Source organism: Seriola dumerili, unplaced genomic scaffold (assembly GCF_002260705.1).
Source record: "Seriola dumerili isolate Sdu_G_001 unplaced genomic scaffold, Sdu_1.0 BDQW01000003.1, whole genome shotgun sequence".
Taxonomy (NCBI): Eukaryota; Metazoa; Chordata; class Actinopteri; order Carangiformes; family Carangidae; genus Seriola; species Seriola dumerili.
The window spans coordinates 10,758,069-10,782,862 of NW_019174258.1; the positions used below are offsets into that span (position 1 = coordinate 10,758,069).

Genomic DNA, 24,794 nt, shown 5'->3' on the forward strand with positions numbered 1-24,794 from the left:
TAGAGAGTAACTTTAGGCATGGGGATAATGTTCACCATGTTCACTGTATTAGTTCAGCGTGTTAGCATGCTGACATTTTGGTAATTAACACTAAACACAAATTAACCTACAGCTGGTGCTGAGGGGAATGTCATTTGTTTTGCAGTTATTTGGGCTCACACCAAAGTATTACATGAACCTAAATTTGACCTAATGATGCCACTGGATGAAAAGTCAAGGGCTCACCAAAGTTAATACATTCAATCCTGAAGGGAACATGAATACTTGTACCAAATGTCAGAGCAATCAATATATTTCAGTGTGGCTCAGAGTTATGGACTGACTGACTTTAAAGTTATGTCATTTTATTTCATAATTAGGTAACACTGTATTATCAAAAAAAAAAAAAGAAAAGCTTCCCACTTTCCCCTTGCTTCATGAAGCTGTTTTGGTCATCATTTTATCATTAAACCTCCATGACAATCTGAAGGAACTCAGTAGGGAATACAAGGTGATGAGTCAGTGTGGGAAGTTGTTTTTGTGGTCTTTTTTCTGTGTTCCTACACAGTTGTTTAATGTTTGTGTCGTACCAGTGGGTTTGAAAAGCAGCTGGTTTGAACGTGTAGGCGGCACGCCTCAGCATCCAATTAAGCGTAGTAGCGCAGAGGAGGAGGACACGTCCCCTCTACCCCAGGACAGAAAGGCCCTGCTGTCTCCTCAGATGAAAGCAGGTGCACAGTGACAGGCAGTAAATGTCAGACCGTGGGTCCACTGAAGGCAACCGAAGCAGCATCAGACTGAAGGAGTGAGTCACGGATGCACCCTGTAGTGCAGTGTGGAAGATGTTAGTCATTAGTCCCTAAATCATTAGCCACATGTAATGGTTGAGAATAATAGTTTCTGTGCTACTGTTCCACAGTTTATAAACCACACAAAACATTATCACACACGATCCATCAGTGCTGTCTGCGCCTTCACACAAATGAATAACTTTGTCAACTTGTCAATATGATATGTACACTCTTTTCTGAGGGGAATTATTACCGATGGCTTCCCAGAGGGCAGTCAGACAGGTGAACACACAGGTAGAGTAGCTGGCACATGTTGATCAATAGTGGCAAAACACAGTCAGAGAGTCAGACCAACGCAGGGTTGTTCGGGGACTGTGAGTTGGAGGCTGCTGCCTACTGGAGTGGAAAGAGTTAGCACTTGTTTTATATTTTTCTGTGCCTGCATGGGAGAGAACATGGTGTTCAGTCCAGTCAGTGTCCAGGTAGTTTTGTATTGCAGAACTGATTTCTCACAGGAGATAATCTGAAACATTTTATTATGGTTCACCGACGAGAGCAACATTATGCTGCACGACACAAATTAAGCACCTGTTTCCTCTGTTTCTCATTCTGCCATGGTGAAGTACAATATGTGAGGAAATAATGAGCCGCAAATAATGAGCTGTTTGAGGAAATGATGAGCATTTGATGAATGTTGTAATAATAGCTTTATCAATGTTAATTGATCATTACTAATGCTTTATCATTAGATCAGTTATAAGCAATAATTAAGGTGTAGAAAAAAAAAAACTCTTACTGGGGATTTATTAGCCAGAACATTCAAAAAATGCTAGTAAGTCATTAAACCATAAAAAATAAATAGTTAGTAAAATAGTTTCTCACATTACAATAAGCCATCACCAAAAGTTATTATGTCATCTGATACAAAATACTTATTTGTTGTAATTGCAAGATGTTGTGGGTATATCTGATCAGAGTGAATTAACTGTTCACATCTGAATAACGTATTCCTATTTGTTTATACCCATATCATGAAGTCTGCAGTTGTAAATATTAATAAAAAGATAATAAACTGATTGTGGTCCTGGTGCTCTGCAGTACTTTCCCGAAAGGTCAGAAGTCAAATGGTCTATTGGAGGCGTTGACCAGATGAACTTAAAAGCAACTTGCTGGCAGAGGATCAACAGCTTTTCACAACCTGGCAGTTCAAAAATTGTTCTCACTTATGGCTTAAATTGATTTATAAAGAATCATTAGTTTAATTAATAACTCCTAATAAGGCCATTATGAACCCTTGATAGTGGGTGACTTGTTTTAGATAAAGTCGCCTACTTTTTTCTCTCTTTTACCTTCAAACTTTGACATTTGAGGAAACAGTGTTAAATGCTCTGTTTCTCAGCAACTGATGTGGGAAATCTGTTTATGACAGTGGCAGAGTCGTGCAGGCCCACACAGAGAGGAGGCTATACTGCGGATAGATCGACTAAATCTCATTTACTTAGCCTCCCCCAGGAGAGTGGGCAGATCAGAGGACTGAAGAAATGGATGCGTGTCTGTATCAAATGCTTAACAGCCTCATGCCAGGATTTTTTTTCCAAATCCTTTACACAAAGCAGGATGTGCAGTATTTTGTGCTTTCATGTTTAAAGAATTTAACTTCCAAGCATGACAGAAGCATCTTTGGAAAATATTTACTCAAATTCAATTCAGTCAGTATTTTGAAATCATAGATGATCTTTTTTTTATTATACATTTTACTCTATTATAGATTAACTTTATTTTACTGATTGCATGTTCTAAGTTTATACTATATGTTGAAGATAACTACAGGCAAGCAAAAAACAAACCTGACCACCTGCTGCCCTGTAGTAACCTCTAGCACATCTGCAGCTTTTCTGAAACTCACTTCATGGACAGAAGTGATGGTTCAAGCCAGTAGACGGTGCAAATTACAGAGTGAGGAAAGGAGCCATGAATTTGTATTGAAAGGAGAGAGAAAAAAAGCTGAATGGGAAGTGTGACTTGATATGAAGAGTGTAATTAAGTGTGAGAATGTGTTTTCCATCCAACTGGGCCCATGATGCAAATTTCCACATTTTACCCATTGTAATGGTTGTTATTACTTATTCTGTGGGTGTGTGCATTAGTGTGTGTACTGTTATTGTGTGTGTGTGTGTGTGTGTGTGTGTGTGTATGAGTAGCTGCATTCACATTTGATGATCTGATATGACAGAAGATCACCCTAGGAGTTAGATTACATCACCTTTGGATTGCACATCCTATAGATATTTATAACTACCGGGAGGGATGTTGCCCACTGTGAACAGGAAATAATGACTAAAGGATTTAGTCATAAAGCATACACTTGTCACATCTCTGTCAGGACCAGATGATGTGAACACAGGCTGGGTGAAAAATCGACCAGGAAGGGTTAGGGAAAAGGTTTGCATATGTCTTGGGAATAGTAACTGAATTTTTATCAGGCTGCTCCATGATGCCAAAATCTACAAATATCACTGTCCCTCACAGCAGCAAGACTTTAAGTGAATACACAGTATACTGTATGTGGATGTTTGGAGCTGGATGACAGTGGCATTCAGTTATAGTGACCGAGGGAGTTTTAGTTTGAAAAAACTTTCATCCAATTAAGTTTTATTGAGTTTTATTTTATTGACTGTCACTCTTCCAGCTAAGAAGCAGAAATGTCCCCATATTTCCATCAAATCACCATGACAGCTGGCACACTGTCTGAGGAGCTCAGCTACTCACTGTCTCTGGTGCAGCTGCAGCATTTGCCTCTCAGTGACATCATCGTCATCATCATCGTCATCATTATTACAAACACTAACATTACTTTGTGTTTAATGCTAATTAGTAAATGTTAGCTGAAAGCATGCTAAACTAAGGTGGTGAAGATTTAAAAAAACATTATACCTGCTAAACATCAGCACAATAGCGTTGTCACTGTGAGCATGTTAGCATGCTGACATTAGCATTTAGCTCAAAGCACCACTGTGTTTAAAGTATGGTCTCACAGAATTGCAAGCAAGACTTTTAAAGGCTTTCAGAAGAGCCACTGTTACAGCTACATCTGCCATCCAATGATATTAGCTAACTATATCATAATCGATGTTCATATTTAGAAGCTGCTGCTGCTCCAGGACCGATTCTCTTCAGATGATTCAGGTGATTAAAATATAAAGAATTTGAACCATCATTAAATCAGGCAAATGTAGCTATGTAGGTGTTCACAAGGTCTCTGACAAAACTCTCCCAGAGCTTTTTAATTTATAAAATGAATGTATCATTTGTTGTTCCAGCAGTACAATAGGCCTTTTTCAGAAAGTAGAGGCAGGAAGTAAATAACATTACAACGCGTTGCAATTCAAAGCCAATATGAATAAATAGGCCTCAGACATTTTGACTTGTCAAAGTGGGAAAACATGTCAGAACATTAACAATGCCTCTGTTACATCTCAGTAAGCAATGACAGTGAGACAGTGAGCCAGCACCCACAATAACTGGACCCTGAAACTAAATGGCATAACTAAATGGAATTCAGCCATCATTCAGTTTATTTACACCTATGTTTTTCCCACTGTGACATGTCTGGAAAAAAGCCAATATAGCTGATGAATGCCATGCGTTCAAACCTTTGATTCTTGTATCTGGACTGTCTTATTGTCCTCAATGTCCATTTACCATCAAGGACAGGTTTCACTGTCTTTACATGTTTTCTGGCTTTATCACAGCCAGAGTCTCTGGAGTGTCACCCATACACAACAAAAGTTTATTTATATAATATAATGATTTATTTTAGATCTTCTGACACTATTTCCTTTTAAAAGCAAAGACATTCATATACAGTTGAGACAATACATGCCACCAGTAGGCATCAACATGGTCTATATACTATACATAAACTCAATTGATTTGTATTAAAAACACATTACATTTTCTAAAATGTGTCATTATTATATATGTGCCAAATAAATGTCAAGAATTGTTATGTTCAAACCCACCCTTCTGATTTTGTTACAAAGGGTGTCACATTTTTAGATATTGAAATAATAATAAGTGTTATAAAGAAACACACACACGTTTTTGGCATTAGGCATTGCTTGACTGGCTGAATAAGGGTTGTTTTACAGTACAACTGTGAATCATAAAGCCACCACATGTTTATTGTAAGTTCCAGTGGCTGAAAAGAGGACAAAAACCTTTTTCCCCTTTTGGGAACTGCACAAATAAAACAATAATTCAGCCCACATGCTACATAAAGTGAGGCCAGTGTAACGGCCTCACACTGAATGTCAGATGTGTTTACAGCTTGTGGACAAATACTGGCACAGCAATACACCACAGCAAACCACAGGCAGAGTGGCAACATAGATGCACCGAAATTTGCACTGAAATCTTTGAAAATCCAACAAGTTCTATTGAACATTAACATTTGTAGCCTCTGGGCACAATACAAACAGTACTACAACATCAGCACAAATTGCATACAGTACATCCAGTATGATACAGTTTTACAGACTACAGTTTTAAGAAGTCACAGTGGAAATAATGAAAAAGGCAATGCAGGGATGCAGAATACTGTTGATATGGAGAGAACTGCTGCACATCCCTCCTCACACACTCCTCCACACGGTGATCAATGTGTAGATACACACGGACCATCTGAATATTGTCTCTCCCTTGAACAGCATTACTAAGTATTTAATTCATGAACATTATCTGTTGATAAATAACATGGAAAACTCTCAAAGTTAGCATGGCGAGCAAAAATCCACAACAGAACTAAAAAAACAAAAACAAAAATACAAAATAAATACTTTGGCAGCAGTTATCGCATGTTATTCCCACCTACAAGGAACTCCACCTCTAGGACACTCACTAGGCTGCAAAGGGACACTGGTGCAGTCTGTCTGTCAGTCCTACACATCCGATTGGATGGTGTGCCAGCGAGCCGTTTCTATTTGCCCCCGACTGCACATTTCCTTCCAGTGTCCCTGTCCCGCCTCTGAAGCATCGCTGCCAATCAGCACACGACCCAAAGCACTGCTCTTAGTGTAGAGACGGCCCTGAAGATCATTAAGAAGTCACAATGAGGTATTCATTTCCAGTATTGCAGCATTTCAACATAAAACTGCATGTTTCTGTCAAATACATACTGTATATACAGGATGTAGAACTTCTCACCTGCATGATGATGAATTCAAGCACTAATGGCAGTTGAGTGATGTCACCAGGGGGCACGTCAAACAGAAATGGAGCGTTCCAGACGGGGTTCGGACCACTGGCTCCTTTGGTCTCCTTGGTACCAATTACTTTCCCATCCTGACGCAAGTTGATGACAACGTAGTGGTCTGTGTGAAAAAATGATATCCACCGTCATCATTGTATTTTATATATCAGATTTGGTCTATTTATCTCATAATTAGATTAAACTGTTTATTTCTACAAGGGTCAATGAATAAAAAGGAGAAGTAAAATCATTTACATAAATATTTGGTGTAAATGAATGAATCTACAGTACTGCAGTGTTGTGTATTGTGTTGTTAACCTCACATGAAATGTATCTACACATGCTGATTTACATCCTCATAATCCTCTCTGAGCACCTCTCCACCGTCACTGTTACAAATCGGCACCATCACTTCCAAAATATGATTTCCCCTTTAAACCCAGTCTTGCAAGCTAATTGGATTTAGTCAAATTAAAAAGCAATGTGTCACTGTCAGATAAGAATCACGCATTTACAAAAAGCAGTCATTTTCACTAATTTTAGGACCCATTTGATCTTGAAACTCATCAGCAACACACAACTGACCATGTAGTCTCAAACTGTCCTTTAAGGTGTGAGAAAACCAAAACATCAAAGTTATTTTTTCTTTTTACAGAAGCTCCTGTTTCCTCCTCTCCACAGAGCTTTAAATCAGATGCAGTGAGATGTGATACAGACAGGAGGGGAAATGACACCGGGCTGATCGGTTCCTAATCTGATTACTGCAAACCCATCAGGGAAGCAGTCTGTCTGACCATGGCTGGAGTAATAGAGGAGAATACAGTCAGAGGCAGTATTAGCAGTTTACATGTCAGCCAGTGTATTCATGTGCGTTGCAGCTTATATTAAGCATGCTGACTAAGCATGTGACTAAGTATACTAAGTACATGTATTTAATGGTATCTAATGGTATATTTGTAAAGTCCAAAGCAATATCCATCCACTTGAGGAGGTTAATAGACGTTGATACAGTTTCTGCAGGTTGCCATTAAAGACTGCGTAAAGACTGTTGCACCACTAAACCTACCGCTCATGAATTAACATGTTACATCTCTTTTATTTCATTGGTTTAGAAGGCAAAATGTAAAAACCACAAACTCTGGATCATCTGACCCCTGTCGACACATGAGAGCAGTACCAATGTTTTAATCTAACTCCCCGCAAGAAAACAAATAAGCAAATGTTGAATTATTCCTTCAAATGCAAAAAAAAAAAAAAAAAAAAGAGGCGGGGGATAAACAGCCTATTTTATTTATTAGATATGAGGACTTGCTGGTCTTCACCTGGAGCTCCTGGGATCCTTGTGAGCTTGGCCAGATTCTCAGCCTTTCGGACCATCACTTTGATGCGTTGGGCCAGCGTCTGGTACTGCAGCAGGATGAACAGTTGGCCTAAAGCACGTGGTGCACACACTGAGCTCTTCCTGTGACCCAAGGTTTCCTGAGAACTCACACTCTGAGGGCGGGAGGGAGAAGGACAACAAAACCGTGAGATAAAGACAAAATGTGAGAGATTTTAGCAAGAGGGAGAAAAAGTCTTCTTTCACCCCAGCAGATGTTCCCTTCATCCTTTGGGAGGCTGGGAATGAAACGAAGCCAAGGGGGAAAAACCACAAGAACATAGAGCAGATCCAAGCTGTAAAGCACTTAAATCCCATGCTCTAAGCCATGCTCATCAAGATGTTGATGTCTAAAGTTCTGTCAATGTCGACCAAAGTGTCAAAGTCAACGTATCAATTTCCCATCAGGGGAATTTCAAAGGGATTTTCTGTAAATCAATGGGAACAGGTTAAAAGTTTCATTCTGAGTCAGTTTGTCTTCATCTGAAGGAAAATGTATTCAGCTTTTATTCATGAGGCCTCTTTGCCACTCAGAATTAATCATTCTTCTGTCAGTGGAAAGGATTTTCTTTTGTAATAATTGATATTCATGCACTAAGGCGCTTTGGTTAAAGGTAACAGCTAATGTGTAAGTATGATGATCATTTCCATCTGATTTCACGTCAGATTTCATTAGCTTGCATTGTTTGGGGTCCTGCGAGTCACAGTCTGCTAAAAATTGGCTGAGCGTTAGCCCGCCAGCGACTTGCTGAGGCTGGGCAGCAGAGTGTGAAGGCCATTTCATCCAACAAGTGAGTTTTGGTTCACTGCCTCTGTCTGTCACTAGCACTTCGCCTCAGAGACCGTCACTCACATTTACACCGCCTTTTAAAAGGAGTGACGTTATTCTGCAAACACACAATAAAGCTACAGCCTGAGGTTTGTTTTTCCGGAAAGTAACACTGGTGATTTGGTGAAATGGTGATTTGATATGAAGCAAAATAAATTATTGCCTATTGCATTTTTTCTCATAAATCTTAAATTCCTACCTCTACACTGACAACCAAACAGAGGGAGAACTGTGTTGCATCTCTCTTTACCTGTGATAATAAGATTTGAGGCTAGTTCATAAAATCTGGCTGTACAGCCGAATCCTCTTCCTCCTCAAAATTTGTCTTATATCAAAAACAAATACTATAATACAATGTACTATTATATAATAACATAAAAATGAAATGAAAAATGTTCTTACTCTTATCTTATCCTCAGGCACAATATAGTTGGAAGTAAGACTTATTTGCAGTGGACTGCATTAGTCTTTTCTTCTCTTATTATTTGGTAACTCTGTTCACTCTAGTTACATAACGGGACCCAACAGACAGATTATATGAGTCATCCAGTGATCTCCATAACATGGAAGCCTCAGAAGATAGGGGGGAAAGTATTATGATACTGACAAACTTCTCCCTGTGGTTTTACATCATTTATCCTTTATTTGTATAGGAATGATTGACCGAATATTCACACTATCAGCGACAGCTTCACTTTCCCCGCAGTCTCCATCTATAAGGCACTCCGCAGTTTAGCATACTATCCCTTCCACATTTTCTCAAGATGCAAATCTTTCAGTCACAGATTTAGTAATCTCCAGGTCACTGCCACCACATCCTCCAGGCTGAAAAATGAAGCCAACAACAAAGTGCCAAAAACTTCCTCGAATGACCACTTGAGGCTCCAAAAGTGAGTAAATCCCCATAGACTCTCACGTTAAAATACCCAACTTTACAGCAGAAATCAACATGTTTACAGCCTGGTGCAAAAAATGGTTTTATTCTCGATAGCCAATTTCCCCCCTCATGGCAACTGCACGGAAAGTGAACTTCTGTATATCTCAGCTGTTTAAATTTTATTTAGGCTTAAAGTTCTGCATAATGGAGGGCGTGGCCGCTTTGAGTGACAGGTGGGTGTTGTGTTGATATGGAGAAAATATGGTGATAATGTATGTTAACTGTATGTGTAGATCACTTCCTCCCAGTTCTATCATCAGTTTAAATGGATTAAATATTTAACATTCCTATATGTACTCCTAAAGTTAACCATATGCTCATTAGCTAACAACAGAAAGCAGAGGTTAGTGGCCATTTTTCTTCCTTCTGATCTTCCTGACAGTCAATAGGAGCAATGTTGTGTTCAGGCTCCTCTTGAGCTAAAATGTACAGTCCTGAAATCTCCATCATGTCATGCCCTCCACTCCCATGGGGTGTCAAAACAAGTAAGGTGCTGCAGATGAATAATCGTCAATAGCCCGGCTGGTCCCCTTAAACTAATTACAAAACCTGGTGTTTTTCTATAAATCCAGGAAGTGGCTACATTAAAAGATGTAATCTCGACTGACTCCATCTGGCCCACCCACCAGAAATGATTTTTTCCCACCCACCACGCACACAGCATGACTCTGTGGCAAAAATCAGTGACTGACTGACTAATGTCCACTAAAACATCAGGACCCCCCTCGCTGCAAAAGCCTGTTATTAATGCCCTCTGGCACTGTTTCGACAGAGCTGCAGAGGGCACGGCGTGGGCGCACTGCCAATCTGCTGCACTCTGCTTGTTTGCTCTGCAATCGCTAACAACAATGTCACCATGACTAACAACGGTGGAAAACTGGCTAACGGGAAAGCTGATTAGATGCTACATTCCTTCATGGATAAAACATGATATGTGCTATTTATAAGCCCATGTGCATAGTTTCTCTATCTGTGAAATCAACTGAACATGCAGACTTTGTTAAAAAGGTTTTGAAACATACATTAAGATCAAAGAGAGCAGGAAGTACAATCAGTAGCCCAAAAAGGAGTTATGATCGCAGCTAGACACCCTCAGACACACACAAAGCCCACGGTCCACCCTGCTTCAGTTTGTACTTAAGGTCATTAGGCGGACACAGGCGCGTGAAAAACTCAAGGGCATGACCCAAAACATACCAGGTCTCTGGTCCACACGTCCCAGTCCACTTTGTTTCCTGTTTGAGTCAGAATTAAATCGCCTTGGGGTCTAAGGTCTGTGTAAAATTTTGATTGGATCTGACAGCACCCAAAACAACAAGAGAAAGAGCCTCATTACTCGAGCACCCCAGGTTGCATCTTCCGCCAGCCAATCAAAATGCAACAAATTACTCCACTCAGTTGAATGTGTCTTATCATTTTAGAGATTGCTTTTTTTCATTTAAAGCAAATCTTTTCTCTTTCCTGCCAAGAGTTAGATGGGAAGATCAATACCAGTGATCCAGCAGACAGTTTAGCCAGTTTAGCTTAGCATAAAGACTGGAAGCAAGGAAAAGAAGCTAGCATGGTTTTTATCTGAAGGTATCGAAATCTGCCTACCAGCACATCTAAACCTCACTAATTAACGAGTCATATCTTGCTTGGTTAATCTGCAGTCTTTAGTCCAAAGACAACAGGTTATGGTTTACTGTGAGAGTTCTGATGTCAGTGTGAGCTTTATGAGGAATGGAGACTTCAGGAAGTGACTGTTACATGGCCAAATTTTTACATTGCACAGATTAAATAAATGAGATAAAACATGTTAATTAGTGAGCTTCACAGGTGCTGGGAGGCAGATTTTATTGCCTTTGGACAGAACCAGGACAGCTGTTTCCGCCTGCGTCCAGTCTTTACGCTAAGCTAAACCGACCACCTGCTGGTTCAGACCTGCCTGCCAGCCCTTCTGTGTGAAGTTGGCATGTTACCCCACCTCTCGCCCGCTGTCTGCTAGGATTGGCTTCAGATCCCCTGTGATATATGGTAAATGGTATAGCTAATGGACGGATTAATATCATAACTATTCCTTGACCAGAGAGACAGCTGACATGGGTTCTACCCCAAGTTAGCCAGCTCTTTGTGTGCACTGCAGTTCTGACTACAGGCTACCACTTAAATTCAGATAACTTGTATTAAATAAAGGTTTTGGTGTGGTGCTGGTTAAGGCAACAACTGCTCTGTGGGCTTTTGGAGGCTGCCAATCTGCCCTTTATTAGACTCTGCAGACACTTTCACTTGGTTTTCATGTTGGGCTCAGGTCCAGTTGCTGAGAGCCAAGTCCTCCTTGGGCTTTCATCACAGGACCTCTAATTATCTGTTTTTCACTGCACCTTTGTCTGTTTTCTTATTCTATGCACTTAACGGTAATGCATACATCAATACAATAAATGAAATCACCATCTACCTTTTTCAACTTGTTTTTAGTTGGGCTGAGCTGCCTGGTGTAGGTGGTGGTGATGTCGGGTTCCCAATCCATTTGCTCACAGAGCAGCTCCACCACCCCCAGCGCAGTCTCTCTCAGGCCTGAGAAGTCCCTGCTGTAGACAGCTAGTCTCAAGGTGCAGGTGCACAGCTCTTCCACTGAGCCCACCTGCAGCACAAAGCTCTGACTGTGGAGGTCTGGGCTGAGGCTACGGCGCCGAGAGGCGATCTGCTGAGGGGAGGGGCAGAGTGGAGGAAGGCTGACTCGGACAAACACCCCGCTGCGCCTTCGACTGGCCCCCGAGAGCCCCAGGATGTTGACCGCCAGGGTGCCGCAGGCAGAGGAGAAGAGCAGGGAGAAGTGCAGGAGAGGAGCAGGTTTAGAGGGGATGGATAGAGAGTTAGAGCCATACCGTGATAGCTCCCCCTGCTGGGTAGGAGCTCTGGCAGCACCAGCAGTCAGTCGACTGCTTTCGCTGTAAAGAAAACTCTCACCGCTCACAGTGCTTCGTCGACCCATCGCCCGACGAGATTTGGACACCAGATTCATCTTAGTGAGGGAGGGCAAAGAAGCTCTGCCATGACTTTGGGGTTTACTGGGTGAGTAGGGAACAGCCGGGGTGCTGAGGCGCCGCATTGGGAAAGATGACCCCAGAGACTGCACCAGCTCAGCTGAACTGGTAGGGTTGGTGTCAAAAGGCAGAGCAGTTAGATCATCCTCAGAGGGAGAAGAGCTGCTTTTAGAGGAAGGAAATTCCAACACATCTCCATCCAGCTCCTCATACTGCTGCTTAACGGGCTGCGTACACGGAGACGGAGTCAATGTCACGGTCACCCTCTCTGCAGGATGAGGAGACAAGAAAACTGCCTCCTTGTCCTCGGATGAAGCCCTCTTCTTTCTGCGACAGCAAAGGACGCAACCGAGAACCAGACAGTAGCAGAACACGGCCAGGCCCACAGCCAGCAGAATCTGCAGGTGAACTAGAGAGACAGAGGAAAACAAAGCAGTCAGGACTTAATAATGTGTTGGTGGGACTAAGAAGGAGCATGAGAAACTGAGGTGCAGTGAATCTTTGAGTGGGAGAAAGCAATAGAGAGAAAAGAGAGACAAGAGAGAGATAAAGAGAGGAGCACCATCACAAACTGACAAATCAAATCAGTTTTGTGCTTTTGAGTGACCTGTCAGTGAGAAAAAAAACGACAGACTTTGAATGAAGCCAGATTCATCACAAAAGACCTTAGGACATCTGACTCTAAACATTATCTTGTTGTGTCTGCACTCTGCCTCCTTGATGAGATTAAAGAGGAAATATCTCGGGGTTATAATCATAATTCTATAAATGGTATTGGCACAGTTGCCGTTTTGATCCAAAGCAGGAGCAGAGCACATGCAATGCGTTGGTGTCAATTTTCCTGGCAATCAAATTGTGTGTGCATGTGCTTGTGTGTTTGTGTGTGTGTGTGTGTGTTTTCATCACACGAATGTTGTCTGTGTGCCCACAAAACATTACCATTAAAAGTTGGATAAGACACCAACAACATCATACACACGTATGTGTAGATATATGTGTGGTTGAGTGTATATGTATCCAAGTGGCACTTCAACCAGAAGTCGTGGCACCACACAGTCACATTCTGCTTTTTTGTTTTTCATTCATTTCATGTAATTGCTTACGTTACGAGGTTATGATGTCATGGTTTTGGCCATTTAAAAATAAAAAAAAAAATCAAAATATACTCCTTACTAATCCTTCTTGTTATGATTGCACTGAGTGAAATTGTGGTGTATTTTTTATTTAATTGCATCAACACAGGTTTAAACATAAGTGAGGAAACAATTTTAGTAACAAATGTAAAGCTACCTTTTTATTTTCACACGTTTGTTTTTCACTTCTCTTCATTTTTCGTGACCTCTAAGCAGCAGCACAGTGACAGCTGACACTGACATAGTTAAGTGGTGTAAACAATGAAATCTAACCACTTGCCCTCTATAAGCAAGTGGTTAAGAGCTGCCTTAAACAGCAGTTTTGTTGCTTGTCACCCCAATCTACATGTATATATATATGCATGACAGTATGCATGTATTGACAGTATGCATGGAAATGCGTATGTATACTGTGTATGTACTGTATGTGTAAGTACTCAATGTCAGCCTTGACGATTTCTCATACTAGACAGCTTTTCATAGACCCTGATGCTCATTTAACGTCAGATAATGCGGGAGCACTGGGATGACTCATGCATCAGACACACTGGGGGACAGCAGTGAAAATAAGGTTCGAAAGCTGTGAGCTTCCACCAGTGACCATTTCAAGGTAAACAACCAGCCGTGAGAGTGAAAATCATTTACAGAGAAAAGCTTAATGCTTTTATTACTATTAAGACCTTTCACGTACATAAAATCCAACACTTAGTAGGGACGAATGCTATGGTTTTTACTCTTAATTAATAAACCAGATTTTTTAAATCAGCAGCTAATCACTGAAAAAACACACATTCTATCTGACTATCTGAGGGTGTGTCCTAATATGCACCATACATGGATTCTCACATCATCACGAGAGTTATCAGACGCTCACTGCAGGAGGTGCATCCTTGGAAAGACTAGATCACTATCAGAGCAAGTGTTGTGCTGGCTGTCAGTGCAGATCCATTTCAGCCCTGTCAAAGAGTCAGTCCAGGAGCAGGCAGCTCCTCAGCCAGCCTCCATTAACAGATGAAAGTACAGATGGGCTGAATGCTGCAGTGGTGTGAGAAAATAAAGGCTGAGGGTATTGCTGACATGAGTCAGACTGACCAGCCAGTGAGCTCTGATGATTATAGAGCAAATGAGGTAATGGTGAAACATGAGCTGAGCCAATTCAGCATTTAATGCAGAATTCTTACTTGTGTGTACAGGCTGCTGGTAAACTTCATTTAGACATGCATATAGTAATAACAAGATGGGAAATTCCATGCAATTACTTTAGTTGACAGAAAGTGTATGAAGCCTATTCTGCCCTTTGGCTGGGATAATCTGGTTTGTTTGTCTACAACACTCTTGGTCCTTATTCACACAAAGTTATCTAAATCAAACAGGGACACCTTCCCAGTGAGTTACAGCCTCTCTCTCTGTTACAGCCTCAGTTGTGTGTGAGTGCATATCCTCCTCAAACTGCCTCATCCTCATCCTCTTTAGCTCTTCATCACGGCTGAGATCAGTTTACCTTTATGATTTCTGAATAAAATCTGTGCCAAGTCGTAATATTTACTCTTTTTTTCTCTTTCTGTTGGAAAAACTGAAGTGCACAAAGAAGCTATAATTTAAAAAAAAAAAATAGAAGCGATCACCGAGGCTCCGGACTCAGTGGAAACTAGTAAAAGTAAGAAACACACAATCACAAGAACACGTTAGGCTTCCTACCTCCCAGAGTGTACTGCGACATGGTCCCACACAGTTTGATGTGCGTGTGTCGAGTCAGAGCGAGCGCTTATGAGAGCGGTCCATCGGCAGTGCGCAAGGACCTGGAGCCTCCCAGCCAATAGCTTCATCGGGTGACTGAGCTTTTATTTCAATCGCAGTGATTGTGCGTTGGAGGCAGAGAGGGTCCACTGGCTTCTTTTAAAGCAGCTCAGCCTATACCAGCGCTGCCGCTCTCCGTCATCTTATCACAGTAATTAGGCCTATAGCTCCTACATCATGTGCTGCTGAAGACAGATTATAGAAGTCACAGAACTGGAGGAGCACACAACAGATAAACGGCGGTCACAGGCTAATTGAGACACGCGTATATACTGTACATAGGCTATCTCACAAAATAATAAAATAAAATAAAGTTTCCTTATCCCAGCCCAGAGACTCATGTCAGGCCGATTGATCAAAATCTGATATTGTTGTTGTCTTGAATCAAAAATGTCATTTCTACATGACAATGAAAGATACACTCAGGCAAGACAAAAACAAGGGACTGTACCTAAATGATTAGGCCAGAAGGTGGCAGGAAGAGACGCTCTTCAACGGACCTGTACCACCTGGAAGGGCAGAGTCATATGACAGACAGGTGGAGCTACCTGCAGGTGTGGTGTCACAGTCAGATGACCACAATGGCTGTGAGAGGTCTTACAACATTATCTCACAGACCCTGGTTCTGGGTTTGACATTGTTGCTTTATGACAAAGAACAGACACAATGGATATATTTCAGTAGAAGCAACTGATTATTGAAAAGTTTTTGCATAACTGAGCTGTATCCTCCTCATTATCTGATGTTACTAATACTTTGTTCGGAACAGAGCTGCTGGATGACCCACGAAAGTTTGCCTGTGTCTGTCGATCACGCTTTACAGGTCGTAGCTGCTCCTGTCAGAAAACAGGCAGAAAAATGTGTTTTTTCTTTTTGCTCAGTTAATTTGCTAGTAGAAGCATATTTTCAGTTCAACAGTGGACGAGGGTCTTTATAGACTTCAGCATTGTACAGTATATTGAAAGAGGGCATCATTTTTTTCACTCACATGAGGACTAAGGTAAAGTTGAATTTATCGTAGGGTTGACCTACAAACATGAAAACAGTCATTAGCTTGTAAATGTGTGCAGTTCCTTCAGAGTGCAGGTCACATACCACTGTCTTGGATCCGCCACCTACACAACCACCACAAGGTCGCATGAACAAAAAGAGAGTGAGTCACCCCTCGCCATGTACAAATACGTATGTGTGTGTGTGTGTGTGTGTGTGTGTGTGTGTGTGTGTGTGTGTGTATGCACGGGCTCTTTCTCTCCCTGCCAGTTTTCTTTTTCACAATATGTGGCATGTGTTTCACGGAAAACATCTCATTCCTGAACAAATCTGAGCGAGTGAGTCATCACCAGAGGCTGAAGAGCCGGTCAACAATTCAATGTTTTTCAAATGCAGGCCTATTTACACTGCATGAGCTTTCCAAAAAACAACTCACATGATCTCTAACACTACCTGCAGTGAGATAATGTCACACTACTGCCTCCTTCACTATTGGATGAAAACAACAAACTTACCCCGTCCTCTTAACAGTCGTCACTGGACTCACAACCATGAGTCTGGTTTTAGAGAGGCTTTTAGTCTCTGTGAAGCTGCACATCCACATTCAGAAAAGCTTTTGATGCACAGATGATCAGATACTTATTTGCAACAGCAAATGAGTTTTTTGAGAAACGTAATGGAACATGAACTGACATAATGAGGAAAGGTTTTTAATGAACATATTTGGAAAATGGTTCAAATGTTTATACTGAACGTATTTGCTCTCGGTTTAATACTGAAAAAGTCAACAGCGATGTAGAGCGTAACATCCCGGGGCTGATTGTGTTACGGAGGTGTTGGGCAGAGCGTGAGTTGAACACCTTCCTCACTTTCCTTTACTGGGCTACTAGGCTCAGGTTGGGGAAGTGAATGAACCAAATGAATGACTATAGATGTGAATGGTAAGAAAATGAGCTAACTGTGTTCTTGATGTATGGGTGCAAAATGGCCTCCTCAGCACATTTTCATGACTACTTACCAAGTATAAAAAGGGAAAGAAAGATGTAATGTGGCACAGTAAGTTGCAGCATGTCTGTTACCTATAGGTACTTTAAGTTTAAAAGCCTTTACCCCCTTTCCAGGTGCTGATGACTTTAGGAGTTTTGGTTGGTTTTTACTCTGATTCAACCAAAATATGGGCTTTTTATGACCCACACAGCTTTTCAAGGCCAATTCTGTGAGTACCAAGAAAAATATAGGTCAATTAATCAACAACAATTAACAATTTTGATTCCATAAACAATTTCCATTCATCTGTAATACACAATTTAATATTAACCCATCACTAAACTGAATTTGATAGATTTCAACAATTGATTTGTCCACATTATTAAATGAAACAAATAAAAACTATTTTTATTGAATTATTAGAAAATAAACCTAATATATCATGAATATATGTATTTGAATGGAAAAGTGGTCTCAAACTTCTGGACCCCACTGTACATTGATTTATTATTTATAAACTAATTGTTTATAAGAATATGTGACATATTCTGTGTCAGGGGCAGAAGGACCCACCTGTAACCCCAAGAAAATCTTAAATACATGATGAATTGTACGTCACTGATTTTCACTACCTTGTTAATCGTCTCAAAAGATGTCTGTGATACCTGAAATGTTAACACACATATTTACACCATCCTGACCACCACTATCCACAGCATCTATTTATGGTTAACATGGAAAAATAACTGTTTATTTTCACATTTTCACAGAGGGCACTGACACTGTCATCTTTGGTTAAGTGTCTATATATACACACGACCACCCACATACATGAAGACCATGATTATGTTAATATTATTGTTATTCTTATTAATGTGATAACTTCAAATCTAACTCTGTCTCTGTAATTCTAGTGTAAACATCCAGGAGTACCCTAGTATGTAATGTATCTTGAACAATTAGTTGCGTTATCTAAAGATCAACACACTGATGGATATTGTTAAATCGGGTATACATTAAAACGGTAGCTCATTCATCCGTATTCAAACGAGTGGATATTTGACCCACCCACACAAAAGCAAAAAAGAAGTGACCCCGGGTGGTAGTAGGTTTTAATCCGGAGCGACATAAGGCTTCTCTTACCAGGAATTTTGGCCTGAGGGCAGCCATATTTATAGCCTAACAAAGTCCATGGTTCATATAGTCACACTGTTTGCCAACAAGCGTGTAATTTCACTACAAATTAAAGGGCTCTAAAGACATACTGTATGTTTCTGCCTTAAAGGTTAAAGAATGTGACAGGGTGTTAAGATAAAAATCTATCTTCCTATTTAAAGCTGCATGAGTTGAGTTTTTTTTTATATATATATATACTTGGGGGCAGCGTAACAAGCTGAAAACACTCTTTAGCTGCTCATTGTTCCGCTATGTTTTCCAGCATAGTAATTCTATGCGGTAATTAGGAATCACCCCGTTCACATTAATCCATCATTACACATACAAATAATCTGGACCCGTGCATCTTAAGTATCTATAACACATCACTTTTCCTTTTTATTTTTAATATTTGTGTCACAAACAAAACACAGCTGACTTGCAAAGAAAGATAAAGGCTGTACTCAGAGTCAAGATTAAAGTAAGGATTCTGATCTCATTGTACATCTTTCCTTAAATCTGTTCCCTCCAACACACCAACACTGGCATTTGGTCAAATTTCAGTACCTTCCAAATTCGTGACGAAGAGAATCTGAATGAGGAGCCAGAGGAGGAGCAGCAGTACGACACCTTCGATCATTCCATTACAGAAGAAAGAGACGACAAGCTGCCACACAGGGGGGTCGGGGTCTTCCTCCTCAGCTGGATGAGGCATCATCTATTGTAGGAAAATATCTGCAGAAAGTTGGTGGCCAAATTAAGTGATAAACTTTAATTTTCAAAAAGTACGATTACAAAATAACAACTTAGATATAAGAACATAGATATTGTTTGTAATTTCAATAACTTCTTGTATTCAAACTTGCACCAATGGTGCACTTTTGGTTAATATCACCAAAAGTGATAGATAGATAGATAGATAGATAGATAGATAGATAGATAGATAGATAGATAGATAGATAGATAGATAGATAGATACTTTATTTATCCCCTAGGGGAAATTCATGTAAATGAATGGAATGTATTTGGAGGACCAACAACCTAAGATTAAAGTTAAAAGAAAAAAAGTAATGAAACAGACCAAAAAACATCACTTAATTTCATTATGACAATAAAATTTCATATCAAGTGTAGCAATATTGTTTGAAAATGCAAACTCAGGATCCCTTTAAATGAATGACTGGAGCCACAGTTTAAAACAACTGGACTCTGAAGTGATGAGAGTAGCGCCTCCTTCAGGCACCTTTTCTCTTCATGTGCTAAATCCCCAATCCTCCAAATCCAAAACCTGTGCAGTCCTAAATAATCAGACGATTGCTTGGAGGATAATCTGTAAAATATTTCACACCTCAGGAGAAAACATTTTCTAGAGCAGCTGAACTGCAGGAATACAGTCAGAGGAAATCTCACACACAGCTATAACGTTTCACTCACAAGAGTTGGGCATCTTCAGTCCTCATCTGAGCCAGCATCCACTGGCTGTTGGTCTGTTGACTGATGAAATCCTTACAGTATGAGTAACACTAATAAATGGTATAATACACTCCTTTTGTTCCTTTCCATTGTGTCATCCTGCATAGACTGTCATGAGTGTTGGTCGACTCAGCTCAGCCACCTGCTCTGATTATTAACTGCAGTGAGCTTTCAGCACATGTGCTGCTGCAGCATTTAAGAGTGTTTCTGGCCAACTTCCAGTCAGAGCTGCAGTCCAGTTTCTAGCCTATCTGTTGGCTGAAGACACACACACACACTCACACACACACTCACACGCACACAAACTGCAAACTGGCTGGTGTCCCCGCTAAGTCCAAGTGATCCTTGCAGCAAATACAGTCACTGTTTGGTCGTTGTTTTTGGTTCCTGACAAAAGCTCACAAACAAGATCAATGCACATGTTTTGGTTTCACAACAGTAACAGTATTAATAAGTCTTTTAGCCAAACTTATTATAAGTTTTCACATAAATTGGATTTTTCCTTAAAAAAAAAAGAAATAAAAAAAGATTGGGTGAACTTTTTAGGTTCTGTAAATGAGATTTTAAACAATAATATAGCAACAAACAATTAATGTCTATGTGAAGATAAAGTGGGGTAATGGCGTCCTGAGCAGAGAACAAAGTTACACCTCCTGTGTGTGTGTTAAGTTTCTCTCTTCTTTGTTTTGGTCTCCGGTCTGGCAGCGCGTGCATGCTAATGTATGAGAGTCCCTCCTGTTAAACCTCCCCACTTCTCCGCATCCTTCAGTGGCTGCGTTTGAGGACCAATTGTGTCATAGCGGTGCGACTAGGCTGTCCCATTTCGTAGGCTCCTTCAAATGCAGCTGACAAATGAAGCCTTCTTTTCCTGGGCAACGAGGGATTCATCAGGTAGATCCTTAATGGCCCAAACTATCCCGAGATTTATTGTGCACCGGTAATGAAAGCAAACAACACCGACAAACAGCCACTTTTAAATTATGTATTGTGTTTCAGCCAAGCGGCAACCACAGAGGCTGAAAAATGAAGCCAACACAGAAGTACCAAAAACTACACTTATTCAAATGGCCGCTTCTGGCTGGCTCCAAAAGTTAGTCAGTCTCCATAGACTCCCATGTTAAAATATCCAACTTTACAGCAGGAATAAACATGTTTACAGCCTGGTATAAAAAACAGTTTTGGTCTCCATGGCTAATTTTCTCCTTCATGATAACTGTACGGGGGTGAATTTTTTATATAAACTCACTCGCTTTCAATTTTATTAAGGCTTAAAGTTCTACATAATTATGGGTGTTGCCACTTTGAGTGATAGGTGGGTGAGTGTATGCTTGCCACAAGTCGGCAGGCGTCGAAGTCTTGGCTCCACATGGCCACAAGTCTTATTTTTGTACCAGCCTGTAAACATGTCTAATTCTGCTGTAAAGTTGGTTGGGCGTTTTAGCATGGGAGTCTACAGAGATTGACTCACTTTTGGAGCCAGCCTCAAGGGGCCATTCGAAGAAGTGCAGTTTTTGGTACTTGTGTTGGCTTCTTTTATCAGCTTTGGGGGTTGCCAACATCTCCTTTCGAGGAAGGAGAATTAGGGCCATGGATGAGAACAAAAAATGAGAGGAGGAAGATTTTTTTTAATCATGCACTTTGAAAAAAAAGGTAGAAATTTCAAGAAAAAAGTCATCTTGTGAATAAAGTTGAAATGAGAATCAAGTCAACTCCCCTTGTCATTTTCCTTGCTTCTGTCAGCACAATTGCTCCGGGCATCCTCCCAAGCGCACAATGGATGTGATGAAATAGTCTGCTCTTACTTTGGGGTTGTTGTTTGTTCTGTATGCCTCCATCAACACTACATAGCATCTAAAACCATCAATACAGCCATTAATAACGATACAATTATCATACAAATCGATGTGCCACAGCGCATTGGGACCTTAGTTGCGGTAATGCCTGCTTCTCAGACACCACACCTTCAGGATTAAACTACTTGATCAGTTGCTGACTTTATTCTTAACATTTCGACTTTGTTCTTGACAGTTCGATTTTTTGGATGGCCTCATCCATGGCCCTAATACTCCTTCATACCTTTCAGTTCGGCCTTCGCAGTCTACCAAATGTCTACCAAATGTCCACCAAATGCTCCAACTGCCCCACCAAGTTGTCCCACTTCTTCCCAAATAAAAAAAATAACAAAAGTATCTTTGTTCTTGCTGGTTTGACACAAATCATTGATCACAAACATGCCACAATCAGACTTCAAAGTTTACTCTTATCTAATTGGTTGGTCTGGCCATATAAAACCTGGATACAGCAGGAAGAGCAGTTACTTCAGTATTATCGGATTTATTTGGCTACTTGCAAATTGCAATTTTTGGGATTACTGTCAATCATTTGCAATCACCATGTAGATGTAGCTAGTTAGCTGCGTGTGTTAGCGTTGGTTAACTTCAGATTTACATCGCATAGTAGCGGCACATTTCTCTCTCAAAAAAGTTTTTAGTGGTTCACTCACCAATCTCTCTCTTTCTCAGTCACCATGCACCGATTTCTGGTTGTCAAACCTCGCAACGCCACTTTACTCAACAGATGGAGGTTTCCCGGTGTCATCCCACTGCTACTCAACCTGAACCCTGACCCAGTTGCACAAGCACTGCAACCCCATGCGGCACTCATGGTGCAGCACTGGCTGATAGAAATTCATTAGTAGACTAGAGAAATATACTGGGTTAAGGCAGATCTCATACTTTTTAATTAATATATCAGTCCATGTATGAATAGATTAAATATGGGCCTATGCATTATTAGATTCTATGGCTTCAGTTTTAGATAACATAAAACAGTGCATGTCATAGCTTACAGTCCTAAAGGACACTCATAGAGTAGTAAGGAGTCTAGGACCAGGCCTGGACATACCTATGATATCTTCTGTGTATGAGAAGAAGTTTCCCCAACCAATAATGGGAACAGCAGGATTACAGTGCTCTCTAGTGGTGGGGCAGGGTTAAGTTTACACATTGTAGTGTAATGTAATTCTGAGTGTTATGATTCGGTCATCAGCAGGGAGTTACTGCTGGTTTCTAATGTGGGAAAGACAAACCGTTCTCTAAAAACATGTGATAAGAATGCTGCTGTCACTACTACTGCCATGAGTACCACTGTTTGGACTGTCTGCTTAAATATGAGAGATCTTTTAAGAAGGACACAGTGGTGAAAGAAGTGGTCAGGTCCTTTCTGTTGATCAGTGTAAAACCTCCACAGTAATTCAATGATGTAAAACAATGAAAACAAACCAAAAAAAACTCTAACTGCGAATAACAAATACTACCTAGGCTGGTATTTCAACCAAACACTTGCACATGCACACTCAACAAATGGTTACATTTCCTTTTTTCCAGTGATCTGTAGTAGACCCCTACACAAAGAAAACCTTAGTACGTTTCTGTTGTTATAATTACAAAATTGGAGCATTGTAAAGCCGTGGTTGTTGTGTGTACTCACTAACTACCTTAGTGTTGTGGTTTTGAATTGTAAAATAACGCTGTCATCATTCAGGTGCATGTATATCATATATACGTGTATACGTATGTATGGAGGGAAGGTTAAAAAAATGAATGAGATCTTTAATCTTCACCAAGGATCTGAGACCAATACATATTTCAACACACTGATGCAGTACTAAACTGTAACACTGGAGGGTGGTCTTTCTCTGACGTATGAGGGGTATCAGCTGCAGTAAAACTTTCAGACTCTGGAAACACTGATAAGTGAAGGATAATCTTCAGTTTACAGAAAGTAAAATTATTTGAAAACTTTGCCGTCAAGTTGTTGTATGTGTGTTTTTACTATCTTTTATAAAGACAGAAATAGGTGAATATGACTGAATTATTTTTATATATTTAATTATTCTTATTGTTTATGAAGGGTGGATAGGTATAGGTGTAGCGGCGGAGGGAAAGGGGGTAAAGGTGTAAGAGGGTGGGGGGAGTTGGGATGAGGGGATGGTTGGCAGGGTTGAGGAAGAAGAAGGATGGGAGAGAGGAGTGGGGGAGGCAAGGGGGTAAGACGGTGGAGGAGTAAAGAGTTAGAGGCTGGAGGGGTGAAGGGTAAGAGGATGAAACGGTAAACGGGGGGGGTGAAGGGAAAAGGGTCTAACACCTGTCTTCTGTCTTCTCCTCCTTTTCTCTCTTCTATTCCTTCTCTTTCTTCTCTCTCTTCTCTTTGTCTTTCTTTTCTTGCTTCTTCACCTCCTTCACCTCCTTCTTGAACCTCTTTTTTGCCTCATTATCTGCCTTCTCCTCCTCCTTTTTCATCTTTGCCTTCTCCTTGTCAGATTTGGAGGCAAGTTTCTGAAAAGACACAGACACCATATGTTTCATTATTTTCTCTTCCAAAGGTTAAATCTGAATAAAAAGTATTCTTGCAGCAAGGGAACAAGTTACACACAAAGAGCTTGCAGTGCAAATGTTCAAAGAATACAAAGTTCACACATGATTTATACACAGAACATATGATAGTGACCTCACATCCTTGCTGATATGAGACACACTCAATAGAGACTTGATTCATGCCTTATCATAACAAATGTGTGGGAGTAGTGGCTGAGAAGAACAGCGAAGGTCATTCTGCTCCTCTCTGACAACTCCTTTCTTGAAAACAAACACAACTTTATAATATGAAAAGTTCACTTCAGGATGTATACAGTTCTTCTCTAGGATAATTATGTTTATCTAGTCATAAAGTATCATAATTTTTCCAACAATGAACAACTGATGTGACATACCTCAAGTTCAGTATTTTCAGACATTGGAGGTCCTCATCTATCCTTTTGGCCTTTTGTATTCCACTTCTTCTCCATGTCTGCACTCTTTTTCTGCAGCTCCTCTTTCTCCTCACATCTGAGTTTCTCCTCCAGAGCATTGACCTTTGTCTGCCACTCAGTCTCTCTCTGGTGGATCTCAGACTTCAAGGTCTTGAAGCTGACCAAGTGCTTCAGGTTCTTTTTTTTATACCAGTGCCATTGTTTCATTCCTGGCACTGGTGATCACCTCATCCTTCTCCTGGGTGATGTGCTCCACCC

At 40.6% G+C, this 24,794-nt stretch overlaps 1 protein-coding gene across 1 annotated transcript; it reads right to left on the minus strand.

Moving 5' to 3' along the window:
* Positions 1-4,931: 4,931 nt before the first annotated feature.
* Positions 4,932-15,044, minus strand: LOC111221499 (synaptotagmin-5-like). Its single transcript, XM_022744882.1, has 5 exons — positions 15,023-15,044; positions 11,603-12,600; positions 7,344-7,515; positions 5,976-6,142; positions 4,932-5,857 (listed from the first exon to the last, which is right to left on the minus strand). The coding sequence occupies exons 1-5, from the start codon at positions 15,042-15,044 to the stop codon at positions 5,711-5,713; spliced, it is 1,506 nt and encodes a 501-aa protein (XP_022600603.1). The 3' UTR covers positions 4,932-5,710.
* Positions 15,045-24,794: the final 9,750 nt, after the last annotated feature.

What these genes read in the sequence shown, in the direction of transcription:
- LOC111221499 (XM_022744882.1), bottom strand. Translation starts at nt 15,044, where the DNA reads ATGTCGCAGTACACTCTGGGAG. An exon ending in AAGGATCCCAGGAGCTCCAG is followed by an intron (nt 6,143 to 7,343) that starts GTGAAGACCAGC and finishes TTTTTCACACAG; the next exon opens with ACCACTACGTTGTCATCAAC. An exon ending in TTGAATTCATCATCATGCAG is followed by an intron (nt 5,858 to 5,975) that starts GTGAGAAGTTCT and finishes AATGATCTTCAG; the next exon opens with GGCCGTCTCTACACTAAGAG.